The 12,885-nt window shown below is 47.2% G+C and overlaps 1 protein-coding gene across 7 annotated transcripts in view; it reads left to right on the top strand.

Moving 5' to 3' along the window:
* Positions 1 to 12,885, top strand: part of CRACR2A (calcium release activated channel regulator 2A) — a 112,039-nt gene that overhangs the window by 77,402 nt on the left and 21,752 nt on the right. For 4 of the 7 annotated variants that reach the window (XM_065523585.2, XM_074005836.1, XM_074005835.1 and 1 more), the window contains 4 exons: positions 406 to 477; positions 4,381 to 4,426; positions 6,890 to 6,996; positions 10,313 to 10,643. In XM_065523585.2, the coding sequence (XP_065379657.1) occupies positions 406 to 477; positions 4,381 to 4,426; positions 6,890 to 6,996; positions 10,313 to 10,643 (556 nt within the window). The remainder of the gene's footprint in view (positions 1 to 405; positions 478 to 4,380; positions 4,427 to 6,889; positions 6,997 to 10,312; positions 10,644 to 12,885) is intronic. The other 3 variants (XR_012419706.1, XR_012419707.1, XM_045364557.3) reach the window with 2 other exon arrangements.

The following is a 12,885-nucleotide window of genomic DNA, read 5'->3' as shown; positions in this document are numbered from 1 at the left end:
ATTCCCTGAAGTCTGGATAGGATAGGGCAGTTTGGAGCCTGGACAGACTCTTTAGTGACCATCCAGCCTATTCTTAGGTGGCACGTGAAGTGGCTGTGGAATGAGCTGGGTCTGGGGGTAGGAGGGGACCCTGGTTCAGTCACGGATTGTCTGCGTGAACTGCAGAGACTTAGCAGACTTCTCTGATGGTCACAGTCTATAAATTGAGGGTAAGTTCACCTCCCAAATTGGGCGCATGCAATGCCCAAAACACTTGCAAACCACAGGAGCTCTCCAAGAGAAGGTCACGTTCCTCCAATGCCCTCCGTCCCCAGCGCGGCATCGCCTGCCAGTCTCCAGCATGAGGGGTCTGGGCATCCGGCTTCCACCTGGGAGCTCACCGCCATGTGTTTGCCTCCTCCTCAGGGAAGTGTACCGCGTGACGGAGAGTCTACAGCGCGAGAAGGCCGGGCTCCTCAAGCAGCTGGATTTCCTAAGGTGCGTCGGTGGGCACTGGCCTGTGCTGAGAGCACCTCCCAGAAGCCTGGGGTCGGAAGGACCAGTCTGAGGGTCATCCTTGCCTACGTGCTAGAAAAATATGTCTGCGGAGAGCGCCCTCATTCCCTTGGTCCCCAACGCAGTGTTTGGACCACTGAGTAGCCACTGTGTTATGTGTGGTCCATTTACACGTGTGCCCATATCCAGTGTATTCCTCCTGGTGGGGCGGCTCTGCCCCACTCTTCTGAGTCCCTCACAGGACCATGCTTGGTACTGGATCACCTGGGAGCAGAGCTGGGTTTATTGAGCATTTAATCTATGCCAGAAATATCATCTCTTTCATCTTCAGCAAAACTGTTAGGTGAGTAGGGCGGTTAATTCACAGGAATTAACTGATGGGGAAGTTGATATTCGAGGAATGAGGTGATTTACCACAGGCAACGCAGCTCCTCGCCGATAGGGCCAGAATGGAAATCTGTAACTCGGCTGTGTTCTGTTCGTGTTTGTTGAATGAGTAAATGAATCGCAAACAGAGCACCGAGAAAAAACTTCCTCAGCCTTCAGAGACCCCCCAGCAATAAACTCAAAGTCGACGGGTCTGGAATGTGCACCACCCTCCCCTCCTCAGAAACACAAACCTGTGTGGGGAAAGATGGAAGTTTTGGTGCTGCCCGTGATGTTTGTAAGTCGCTGCCGGCTGGGCACCTCTGGGGGAATGGTGAGGAAACAGAAGGACTTTGGGTTCTGATTTTTGAAGTGCAAGTGGTTTTGAATCACGTCCCAGTTATGTTATGAAGGTTTTTGTTTTTGTGAAAGCAAGGGATGCTCACTCTGTCTGGCATCTATGACGCTACCAAATGGAAAAGTGCTTCAACCTGAATGCGTTGCAGATTGACTGTGCTCAGTACATGATTTGGTCAGGCCTCCAGAGCCAGGGAACATGCAGGGGGGTTCTGAGGTGACCAAGTTGTGATCCATTTGCGAGAAGGTCTTGATTCTTAGGAAGGCTTGAGTAAAAGGAAGAGAACAAAATGGATAAGGACAAGTTTGGGGTCTTTTTTTTCTATCGCACTGAGGAAAAAATGAAAGGGTAGATTCAAAGAGAATGCGCAGGGGAAAATGACAAGGCAGCTCTCTACAAATACGCACGGGTCTTTTTAATGGAGGCTAGCATTTGTGCAGGATCACAAAGGGGCTGAGGCCCTCCTGTGCCATCGATCCAGGGTTACCAAGCTTAAGTCCCGCTGGCTAATGAAAGCTGAGAGCTGGAGGGAAGGCCTCATGGCACATCTCTCCCTCACAGTGAAACCACCGGGAATCAAGGGAGAGAGAATGCTGCAGTGGGTGTGAGGGATAGCGGGAATATCGGGGGAGGGCAGGGGTGGGATGGTGGTGGAATCAGGACGACAGCTGGGGTGTGACGGGGTGAGAAGGGCTGCCATCCGAAGGACGGTGGGTGCAAACACGAGCAATTTCAGGGCACTTGATTAGGAACAAGCACTTTGAAGCTGGATCTGATTCAAAACCCAGCACTTCCTCTCATTAGCTTGTGTGACCTTGGGCAGTTGACTTAACCAATCCGAGTCTTAATTTTCCCATGCCTAGCTTACAGGGTTCTTTTGAGGATAAGATGATACTTGTGAGTAGGAATTACAGTAGAGCAGCGATGTGAACAAAAGCAGATACGTTTCTTTAAATACTGAGGCTTCTGTGTGGGGATGGCCACATCCGCATAAAGCAGGAAGCCACAAAGGAAGAAACAACGCAGCATGCTTTCCAAAAATGGTGGGACTTTCCAGGTCTCCCAAGGTCCTCGCTCAGGTGCAAGGGTGCTAACTCACAGCTCCGTGCCGAGTGAGGGTCCCTCTGGCATGAGCAGCTCACTTTGCCATTCTCAGGACTTGTAAAATAACCTCCATGTCCCTCCTGACTTATTCGGAAGGCCCTGGCTGTGTGCCTGCCTGCTTACCTCATGCAGGTAACTGAAAACCACCCTGGCACATTCCTAATGTTTTCTGTAAGACTGGCGGAATTGGAAGTCCGTCGCCCTGGTGGTGACTCCTCAGGCCCCACCTAAAATCTCTTTCTATAGTGTACAACACACTTAGCAGAGCGCCTGGCCCACAGTCAGTGCCCCCATAAATGGCAGCGTTGTGATGATTAGGGCCTAACCATGGCTGTGCCCTCCCTTTCCCTTCAGAAGTGTAGATTTGTTTAGAGGCCGCTGGCCAGAAGAGTCATAGAATCACGAAACTGCTAAGCACTTTGAGGTCGTCTGGCCTGCCCTCTCCACCTCTTGTGTTAATGGATGAAGTTCCCAGTTGTGAACCCCAAGTGCATTCCGCCGTCGCACAGCAGACCCAGTCAACTCACTTTCCCAACTGCTCCTACTTTAAGTCCTGGAGAAAAGACTCCTCCTTTTCCATCCTCACGCTTGCTCCTGTTTCACAGCTGGAACCATTCGATAAGAGCTTCCTCCCATGCCCATGTCTCTGCCTTCTTCTCTGTTACGGTGGATATACTCCCCATGCTCATCACAGAGGCCACCCCCAACCCCTGTGCCCAACTCACACTCTAGAATTAGAGCCCGTCCCTTCCCGGCTCCTCAAGGACTATTCCAGCGTTAGTTCTTTCTCTCCTCCATTGTCAGTTTTATCTCTTTTGAAGATACCTACAAAGGTACTCTAATTTTCTTGTCTAACATCTCTTGTCCTCACTTCCCCACCCAGCTACTTGCCATTTCTTCAACCCCTTTACAACGAAATGTTCAGAAGAGTTGTTCACATTCACTGTCTCCACTCCTTTTCTTCACATTCTCAACCCACCAATCAGGCCTTTCCCCGCCTGCTGTTCCACAAAAACAGTTCTTACCCCAGTGGCCAGTGACCTCCATGTTACTAAAAATATTCCTCAAGTGTCAGGGCCCCACGCTTGCCCCCGGCAGTCTATTCTTAGCACCACATCCAGGGGGATCCTTTGAAAAGTGGAGCCAGATCTTGACATTCCTTTGCCAGCTGCTTCACCCTCACCGCCCCCAGCCCCTTGGCTTCATATCTCATCTGGAGTAAAAATCAAAAGTTCGTACAGTGGCCCACAGGGCTGTGAAGAGGCAGGTCCTGACCACCATCCACTTTTTCTCTGGCTTCATCTCCTAACTACTTACCCTTTGGGCTCTCTACTTCCTCCTTTCTGTTTCTTGCTCACACTAGGTGTATCCCAGCACAAGGCTTTGCCCTAGCCCCTCCTCTGCCTGGAATGCTTCTCCCACTCCTTCACGGTTCTGCACAAATGCTGTCTTGTCAGTGAGGGCGTCACTGACCACCGTAGTTGAAATACTGCTCCACCCTCTGGCTTCTTTTACTCCACTTTCCCGCTTTATTTTCTCAATAACAGATACCCCTCCACTAAAATACACGTTCTGTGAGGCAGGAAGGTTTTGTTTTGGTCATTGGTGTGACCTTGATGGCTAGAAGAGTGCCTGACATGCAGTGGGTGCTCAGGAGACGTTTGAGTGAATGCGTGCATGCGTGCATGAATGGATGAATGAATGGTGCACAGAGAGAAAGAAAGAGGGAGCCCAGTGGGAAGCTCCCAGGTGGAGCTGGAATGCTGGGGTCCCCTCTAGAGGCGGTGCCCCTAATAATAGGAGAGGCCACGCATCATCCTGGTGGGCCATGGGTGTCTCAAGGGCATTCAGTCTATCCCCCACGTCAGTGTGTACCTATCTGTACACACAAACTATCCTCTGCCATTAATCACATCCCTGCGGAAGGAGATTCCACAGACTCCCTGGTCTTCCACACCACACCTTCCCCTGCACCCATCTGACTAGCGAATTGGCTGCCGTTGGATCTGTCAACTGCAAACTCCGTGTTTGAATAGATTCCCCTTTACCATCCACAGGGAAAGGAACAAGCACCTTCGGGATGAACGGGACATATGTTTTCAGGTAATTGGCCAGTTCTCCCTTACCGGTGGGGGACGAAGGGCTGTGGTCCACTGGACAGCCAGATCCATGTCGAGACTGGCCCAGCGATGTCCTGACACTTGGGATCTATTTGGCAGGATGATAGCATAAAAACGTTTTGCAATTAATAAAAATTCAGGGTGGCCTGCTGGGTAACAGTGCGTTAACAGTAACGCGGTTTCCTCTTGGCACAACAAGACGAAAATATTTGGGAGGGTCGCACATTTCTTGGATGCAGAAATGATAGTTCTATCCATGAGATGGCGCAGTTGAAATGTCATTATCGCTTCTAAACCAAAATGCTCACAGCTTGCTTCTTCATTTAAATTTTTATCTCACTGAAAATTTTCCTTTTTATACTGTCATAGACCACATTAGAAATGTGTATTTCACTGTTTTCATACTTGATTTTATGAACAATTTTTCTCTATCCAATAGGGACCCCTACTCTTCCATACCTGAGTACCATGTCTCTCTCTTTCTCTCTCTCTCTCTCTATATATATGTAGTATATATATAGTGTGTGTATATAATGTGTATATGTGTGTGTATATATGTATGTTTTTATATATCTGTATATACTTTCCTAAATGATGTGAAATCCTATATTTATTTAAAGGCCTTCACTGTGGACCACATTGGCTAAAACCTAGGATTCCATGCTGTTACTCATCTTCCCCTTTAAACAGGAGCCACTGGGTGCTCTGAAGGGAAGAAAACTGAAGGCCAAATTGATTGATGTGACTTCCTAATTATCAGGATGACCATCCTACGAATTTCATGTGCGTCCCTGGGCAAGTCATTTACCACCTTGGACCGTGACCCCCACTGTCACATGAGGAAAGTGAATTCCCATCCCCTCTCCATACAATAGGAATCTTTGAGAAAGATTCTTGGAAAGGGGATGTTGTTGTGTATTGGACCCTTAGCTGAACAGTGACCTAGATATGGTCAGCAGAAGGTGACTGGTTTGCCCTACATTAGATCTGACCTGCTTTATAATCGCACATCCCTGAGGGACCGCATTACGCCACAGATTCTTTTCCATCACTTACTGGCAGCAAACATCTCTGCCACCCACCTATGTGTACTATTAGAGCAAGACTTAAGCCTACACATGTTTGTTTGATGATGATAATGGTTATCATTGTTTTAGAAGTAACACTGAACTTATTTTAAAACTTCCAACCAAATGTCACCCTAATCCCTTCACCTCCCTCCCCTTTACCTGCCAAACTGATTCTGCTTTGAAAGGGGCATGGAATTACAGAAGTCCTGTGGGGAATCAAAGAAAGAGGGACAAACTGAGTAAGAATTGAAGATGAATTTGGAATCAGCATAGCCATACCTTCCGGGGCCCTGGGAGCATTGCAGCCCCTCCTCTCATTAAGGATCATTGGGAATCATGGGATGGCTAATTAACGAGAGACATTTCCTGCAGTCTAACTCCCCCGTCTCATCTCCTGGAAGACGTCTGTCAGGGAGCACAGGCTAAGGGGGTTGTAAACCCCTGCTCCACCCAGTTGTTACAGATGTTAGTAATTTATCTATACCCAGCCTACTTCCACCAAAAAGCTGAACTGCCTTATGCTATTCAGGAGTTACATGGACAGAACGCTGAGTTAATTGATCCTCCTGGCTAGTTACTTTCTCATTACGTCTGAGACTTAGTAATAAAAAGCGATTGGAGCCATACAGAAGAGTGTGAATTAAAGATTCACAGAGTTTTTTATACCTGTAAATATTTTTTCTTTTTTCTGTCTGACCAGGCATGGTGGCTCACTCCTGTGATCCCAGTACTTTGGGAGAGTAAGACAGGAGGATCGCTTAAGGCCAAGAATTCAAGACCAACCTGGGCAACATGGCAAGGTTCCATCTCCACAAAAAAATGAGAAAATTAGCCAGGCGTGGTAGGGTGCCTATAGTCCCAGCTACCCAGGAGGCTGAGGCTAGAGGATTGCTTGAGTGCAGGAGTTTGAGGCTGCAGTGCGCTGTGATCATGCCATTGCACTCTGACCTGGGAGACAGAGCAAGACCCTGTTTCAAAAATATAGATGTATTTTTTTCAGAAGAGATAAATGTTTAATGCGTATTTTCTATGTGCATTAGAAATATGTATAGAAAATACGCATTAAACATTTATCTCTTCTTCTTTTTCCTTTTACAAATGATCAGTGCTCCTGTGAATAACAGGATGGACTCCAGGCTATAAACTGTGTATTTGTTCATTTGATGAGATAACTGGAAAGGAGATGGAGGGATTCTGGTAAGGGATGATGGCAAAAGGGAAGAGTGGGTAAATGCTAACGGGGTGACCAGAATACTGCTTACTTCCTTCAGAGTTTTGTGTAGAGCCTAGTCTATGAGGTGGGAATCTTGAGCCCTTTTCTGTTCGAACATCAGGGCAAATAGGCATGGATCTAAGGGCATTTTGTGTTTCTACAGAAAAATAAGGCAGCCACGGCAAACACAGCTGCTTCCAGGGCAAGCTGGAAAAACAGATCTGGCTCCGTGATAGGCAAATATGTGGACGGCAGAGGGATTCTTAGGAGGTAAGTCATCTCTACTTGCTCATCTCTTCATTAATGTCGGGCTCACTGGGAGCTGGCTCTGGGCCCACACTCAGTGCCTGCTGACCCCTTGAAAGGTGAGGAAGCTCAGGTCAGCTGCACTCACTGCCCTCAAATCTTGGAACACATTCCCCTCCCTGTTCTAACATCCAAGCCAGAGGGTAATGTGCAGAGCAAACCCCCCAGGACAGACCATTGCCTTCTGAGGCTGCCCCACCCTATTGTGTGTCTGCAGAGAGGGACTGTGTAGCAGCAGAGGAGACGGGTCAAGGGAGAGAGAGATGGAGTGTGTAGCTGGGTAACACTGTTGTCGCTGAGCAGAATGGATGCACTCGGTTTTGGAGTTGTTGTTGTTGTTGTTGTTGTTGTTGTTGTTGTTTGAGACAGAGTCTTGCTTGGTCGCCCAGGCCAGAGTGCAGTGGCACGATCTTGGCTCACTGCAACCTCTGCCTCCCAGGTTCAAGCGATCGTCCTGCCTCAGCCTCCCAAATAGCTGGGATTACAGAGGTGCGCCACCACGCCCATCTAATTTTTGTATTTTTAGTAAAGACGGGGTTTCTCCATGTTGGCCAGGACTGGTCTTGAACTCCTGACCTCGCGATCTGCCCGCCTCGGCCTCCCAAAGTGCTAGGATTACAGGTGCGAGCCACCGTGCCCGGCCGATGCACTTGGGTTTTTAGGAACATGACTATATTGGCTATGAAGGTTAATTAAAGTGTCAAATAGAATCTCCAATAGTTAACTCCTTTCACAGACAAGACTGGGGCCTGTGCTTGACAGATCGTTTCAATGACTTATATTTAATTAACTCAAACGTAACGCATTTTGTTGCTCTTGGGCAGCACATGATTGAGCTTGAGTACCCAAGGGTTGGCTCGTTGCTCATTCAGAGACAAACCAGTCCCCTGCCCGCTCTTCGTTTTGGCATGTGCTGTGTCCACATAGATGGCCACAGAGAGATAGAGGTACCTGACCCTTCAGTATCAGACCCAGAGAGACCTTGAAGACTGCAAGCATGAAATGAAAAGATATGCAAAGGGGAAGTGACTCTGGAGATGTAAATCAGCTCATCAGTCAAACCTTTGGGCCTGATCATCATGAATTCTTGTTCTAAATAGCTGAATAATGAGATACAATTTGGGAGCCCAATTTCTGCAATAGTGATTGGCCCGTTGGTTCCTCAGAATGGAATGGATTGACTGATTGATTGAACAGACGTTTACTGATTACCTACTGTGTTCCAGACATTCTTTTGAGTTCCGTAAAGCCTCCAAAAATAAATTAGACATGGGTCCTACCATTAATCTCCGTTATTAAATGCTCACTTAATACATATTTATTGAGTGTCTGCTGTGTGTGAGGTGCTGTGCTATTTGCTGGATATACAGTAGTGAGCAAAATGGACCTACCTCTGTGTCATTGAATTTCTGGTTGAGTGGTAGAAGCAGACAATAATCAAGTAAGCGACAAATTGTGAGCCCCAAATTCTAATGCAGACTTTGCCAAAAATAGCTGCTGTCCCTACTAATGGCAGAGAGCACTTGGTGGTCAAACCAAAAATGAACTCAGTCGTGCCGTGATGCAGGTATTACAGAATGGCAGTAGTGCTTGAGAATTTCCCAGATAAAAAGCTTTTTCCAATGAATGCTTTGTTTTAAGGCCTATTTAAGTGGCTATTTCTTTTCTGGTTGCACAGCCTTTGAAAAAACATGCTGTGTGTGCATACTTGCTCATGTGTACACACAAATATTCACTTTGGTGTGTATAAGCAGAGTAAAGTAGATGGGAATACCAATTGTGTTCTAAAACAAATAAGCACTTTATAAGCTTGATACAATATATAGGAAGTTTGCTGGAAAGAAGACATTTGGCTTTTTTAAAACTGTGTTTATAAGTCAAGGGAAAGGTGCTTTAATTGCTGCAAATCCTTTATTTTTATATCAGGGAATCCAAACTAATTCACCCTTTCTGCAAACAAGCACTATATTGTAATTTGTCTTTCAGAATCACAGTTAATTTCAGGATGGTGATACCTGCTTTTTTTTTTTTCTTTTTCCTTTCTACTGTTGATCTTTAAGAGTAATATATATTTTAAATCAGGGAGCAAAAGAAAATGTATTTCTCTGTTCTACATAGTCTGTGTCCTTCATTTAGTTCCTTTCTCCTTTGGTCCTATCGCCCCATTGCTTCATCCCCATTCCATTTTCTTTTCTAGTCTGCGTGCATGTGTGCATGTGTGTGTGTGCGTGTGTGTGTGTGTATTTGCGTGTGTCTGTGTGTGTTTCAATTCTGGACTTAAGGTCCTCCCTGTCAAACTTCCCTTAAGACAATTTCTGTGAAGCCTTTGCTCTCAAAACCTTCTGAAAGTACAGACTCTGCACTGACCCCCACATCCAGTTCCCTCCTTCCCTGCACTGCCTACAGCTTCTCCTTGCCCTTAGTGCTCAAATGCTTCTAGAAGCAAGTGTGTGCTTAGGCCTCTGAGACCATTTACTCCTGATTTTGACTTCCAGGGATACAGAAAGAGGAAGAGAAAGGGAGAGGAAGGAGAGGTGGATGGGGATGCTCTGCCTGGTTTTCTTCTGACCCAAAGCCTCCTGTCCAGGGGGCAGCTGCCTGTGAACCAGCAGACCTGCTCTATCTGGAGGTGGGGGGCCCTCCCAGAGCAACAGCACCCCTCACACTGCTGAGGATGTTTTGCAAACATGTCTGTTTTTATGTATTGTCTTATTTGTGAATAGACAGAGCAGATGGGCCACATTTTGCAGCAAGGCCTGAAGAGTTGAAGTGTCTTACCCAAGGACACACAGTTAGTAATGGCTGGCGCTGGGAGCAGAGCCAAGGCCACCTGCTAATGTTAATCAGGGTGCTTTGTATCTGAGTCTGAGACTTCTTTCTTTACAACCTTTCCTTCTCCTTCATAGCAGTCTCACAATTTGTAAATGATGTATTTATTTGTGTCATTATTGCTTTAGTCCCCCACTAAATCAAGTATTCCATGAGGACAGGAATTATGTCCATCTGTAAATGGCATCTGTACTTAATGCTTGGTCGTCGTCATCATCATCATCATCTGTGTCATCATCTGCCTCAGCAGTGGCAGCAGGCACTTAGTGTAAGCGTGTTGAGTGAATGAGCTGCAGAATGCTGGCTGGTTTGTTCTTCCCTTTCCCAGAGTGCTCTTCTCCAAAGGTGTGATGCTCCCTGGTTATCTGTTTGTCACAAAAGCCGTCATGCAGCCCGTGTTGAAATATTTTGTGAAATCCTCCCAACTCTTCTCTCTTCCCCGCCCCAATAGCCAGTCAGAGGAGGAGGAGGAGGTGTTTAGCATCCCAAGGAGAAGCTCCCTGGGCCTGAGTGGATATCCCCTAACAGAAGAGGAGCCAGGAACCGGGGAGCCAGGGCCTGGGGGTCCCTACCCCCGGCGTCTCCGCAGAATCATCTCCATTGAAGAAGACCCCCTGCCCCAGCTCCTGGATGGCGGCTTTGAGCAACCCCTGAGCAAATGCCCAGAAGAGGAAGAGGTCTCTGACCAAGGGGCACAGGGACAAATCCAGGAGGCCCCACCCTTGAAACTCACCCCCACGTCCCCCCGAGGGCAGCCTGTTGGAAAAGAAGCTGTGTGTAAGGTAAGGGCTCATCCTACGTTGGTTCATGGACATCGCTTCTATGATCTGTCCCTTGCATTTGAGGCCAAACGCCCGAGAGGCAGCTCAGGAGGTCAGATGCTGCAGGTCCAGTGATTCACCACATCTGTGTCCTCCAAATACCACTTTCCCCCGCTTAGCTGAGTGTCATGCAGGGAGACCCAGGGATCCGGATAAATTCTCCTTAAACCTCCATTGTGTTTGGAATAACGCTCAAAATCCTTAGGAAATTGAACACTCGAACAAAGGATTCTTAGCAAAGCAATTTTACTTCTGCGCAGAGGGGTGCCTCCTTGGCCAGTTGCCATGAGAGCACACCTGAATGAAGGGGCATGAGATGCATGTTTATTTCTGATGCAAGTCCTGCCCTGTACCCTTTCCCCATTGGCTGGAGTCGGGTCGTACAATCTAATCCCGGTTGGTTAAACATTTGATTTTTAAAGATAGGGTGGGCACGTAAAAGAAAGTGGAGGGAAAGGGCAAGGGGTGTCTGTAATGAACCAGAAAGTTCGTCCTCTTTCCAAATAAGAAAAGGAATGTGAGCTGGTACTGATAACACTTGGTACTGTGGTGTGCCTGGGCATCTAACAAAGGCAAGAAGGAAAAAAAGGAGAAAAAAGCCAGGGGAGGGGGGGTACTATGAATTAAAGAATAAAAGATTGATCAGATTATTTGAAAAGAAACCTCATCATATCACACAGTTGTTTGCCCCATTCCCGACCCTGTGCCCTCTCTTCTGACTCGGATTCAAAAGCATTAATTGAGCACCTACTTAAGATAGACTGTATGCTAGGCTCCTAGCATGCAATTTCATATACTTTTAAAGTTGCATGCTTTGTAACTGCTCTTAGCAGAGCCAGGCCCTGCTTTAGAAAGTTTGCATACCATCATTTTTCTCTTGGTTCTTAATCAGCGAATCCCACTTTCATTCCGACATTCCCCGCCTGCTCCTCTCTTCAGTGTGACCCTGTACTTCCCACCAGGCCTTCCTGCTAAATTCTGTAGGAAAAGGGAGACCATATGAAAAGTGGCTCCCCTGGCTCATGGTGATAGATGTTCTTTGCCTCGTTTGGGACTCAGGCCTCGGAATAGGCTCCTTGAGCCCTCATCCTGCACTCAGCCTTCTGGAACAGCTTTAGAACGATCCACAACAGTCTGAAAGAGGCTCCTGCCTGCACGCCACCGCAGCCATTGAGAACTGAGCCTTTGCCACCTTGAACTTTTCCCAGTGGCTGCCTTAGGGTGTGAGCTACCTAATGGACTTCCTGGCATAGGTTACCATTCTCAGACCAGGATTAAGACTCATGCCTGCAGATCACTCCTCAAGGGCCCTGGTGCAAGGGGAGAGTGGAGAGCTGGGTGGCACCAATGTGGGGTCCCCCTCCCTCCTGCATGCCCTTCCGCATCCCCTTCAATGCACAGACCTACACTTGCTGGCGGTGGGTACAAGTAGGGTCTTATATAACTCCAAGATGTCCCCCTAAAATGTGAAAGAAGTGTCATGAGGTCAGTAGGAGCTGAGGATGAAGAAAAAGGCTCAAGCATCTGCTCAAACATCCGCTGTGGCATTTTATCCTCACCGCTATCTGATGAGTCAGGTCAGACATTTATTCTCCCCATTGACAGGTGGGAAAGTTGGAGCTCAGAGGGGAGAGGCCAGGCCCACAGTGATGGGGAGCCCAGCCCTCCTCACCGAGCTCTCTCACTTCTGTGCCCACTCCACGAGGTCCTGCTGCCGTCGTGCTGGGGACAGAACTGCAGCAGGGAGGAAGTATGATTTACTGGCAGCCACACCACAGCTCCAGCAGGGAAGGTATGCTCGTTTGAAGGCTCCTGCAAGGCAGGCCCTCCCATATAAGGCTGGTGAGGTGTAAATTGGTACAACCCTTCTGGAAACCCATTTGGTAATATGAATCAAAAACTTAAAAATAGCACATCCTTTGAACCGGCACTTCTACTGCTGGGAATTCTTCGTAAGGAAGTAACCAAAATCAGACAAAGATTGAACTCAAGAATGCAATAGTTATTTATAATAGCAAACAGTTGAAAGAAAAGTGTCCAATAATAGGGACATAAGGCATAGTATATTAATTCACTAGAATATTATACAGCTGTTAAAAATATTTTCAAAAATCTTTAGTGACTAAAAAAATTGTAAGTTAATAATATATGATAAAGTAGGATAAAATTATATGTATCTCAAATTTCTATAAATAAAACAAAG

The sequence above is a fragment of the Macaca fascicularis genome, chromosome 11 (assembly GCF_037993035.2).
Source record: "Macaca fascicularis isolate 582-1 chromosome 11, T2T-MFA8v1.1".
NCBI lineage: Eukaryota > Metazoa > Chordata > Mammalia > Primates > Cercopithecidae > Macaca > Macaca fascicularis.
The sequence above is the reverse complement of the archived record's forward strand: the minus strand, read 5'-3'. Positions and strand labels throughout refer to the sequence as shown.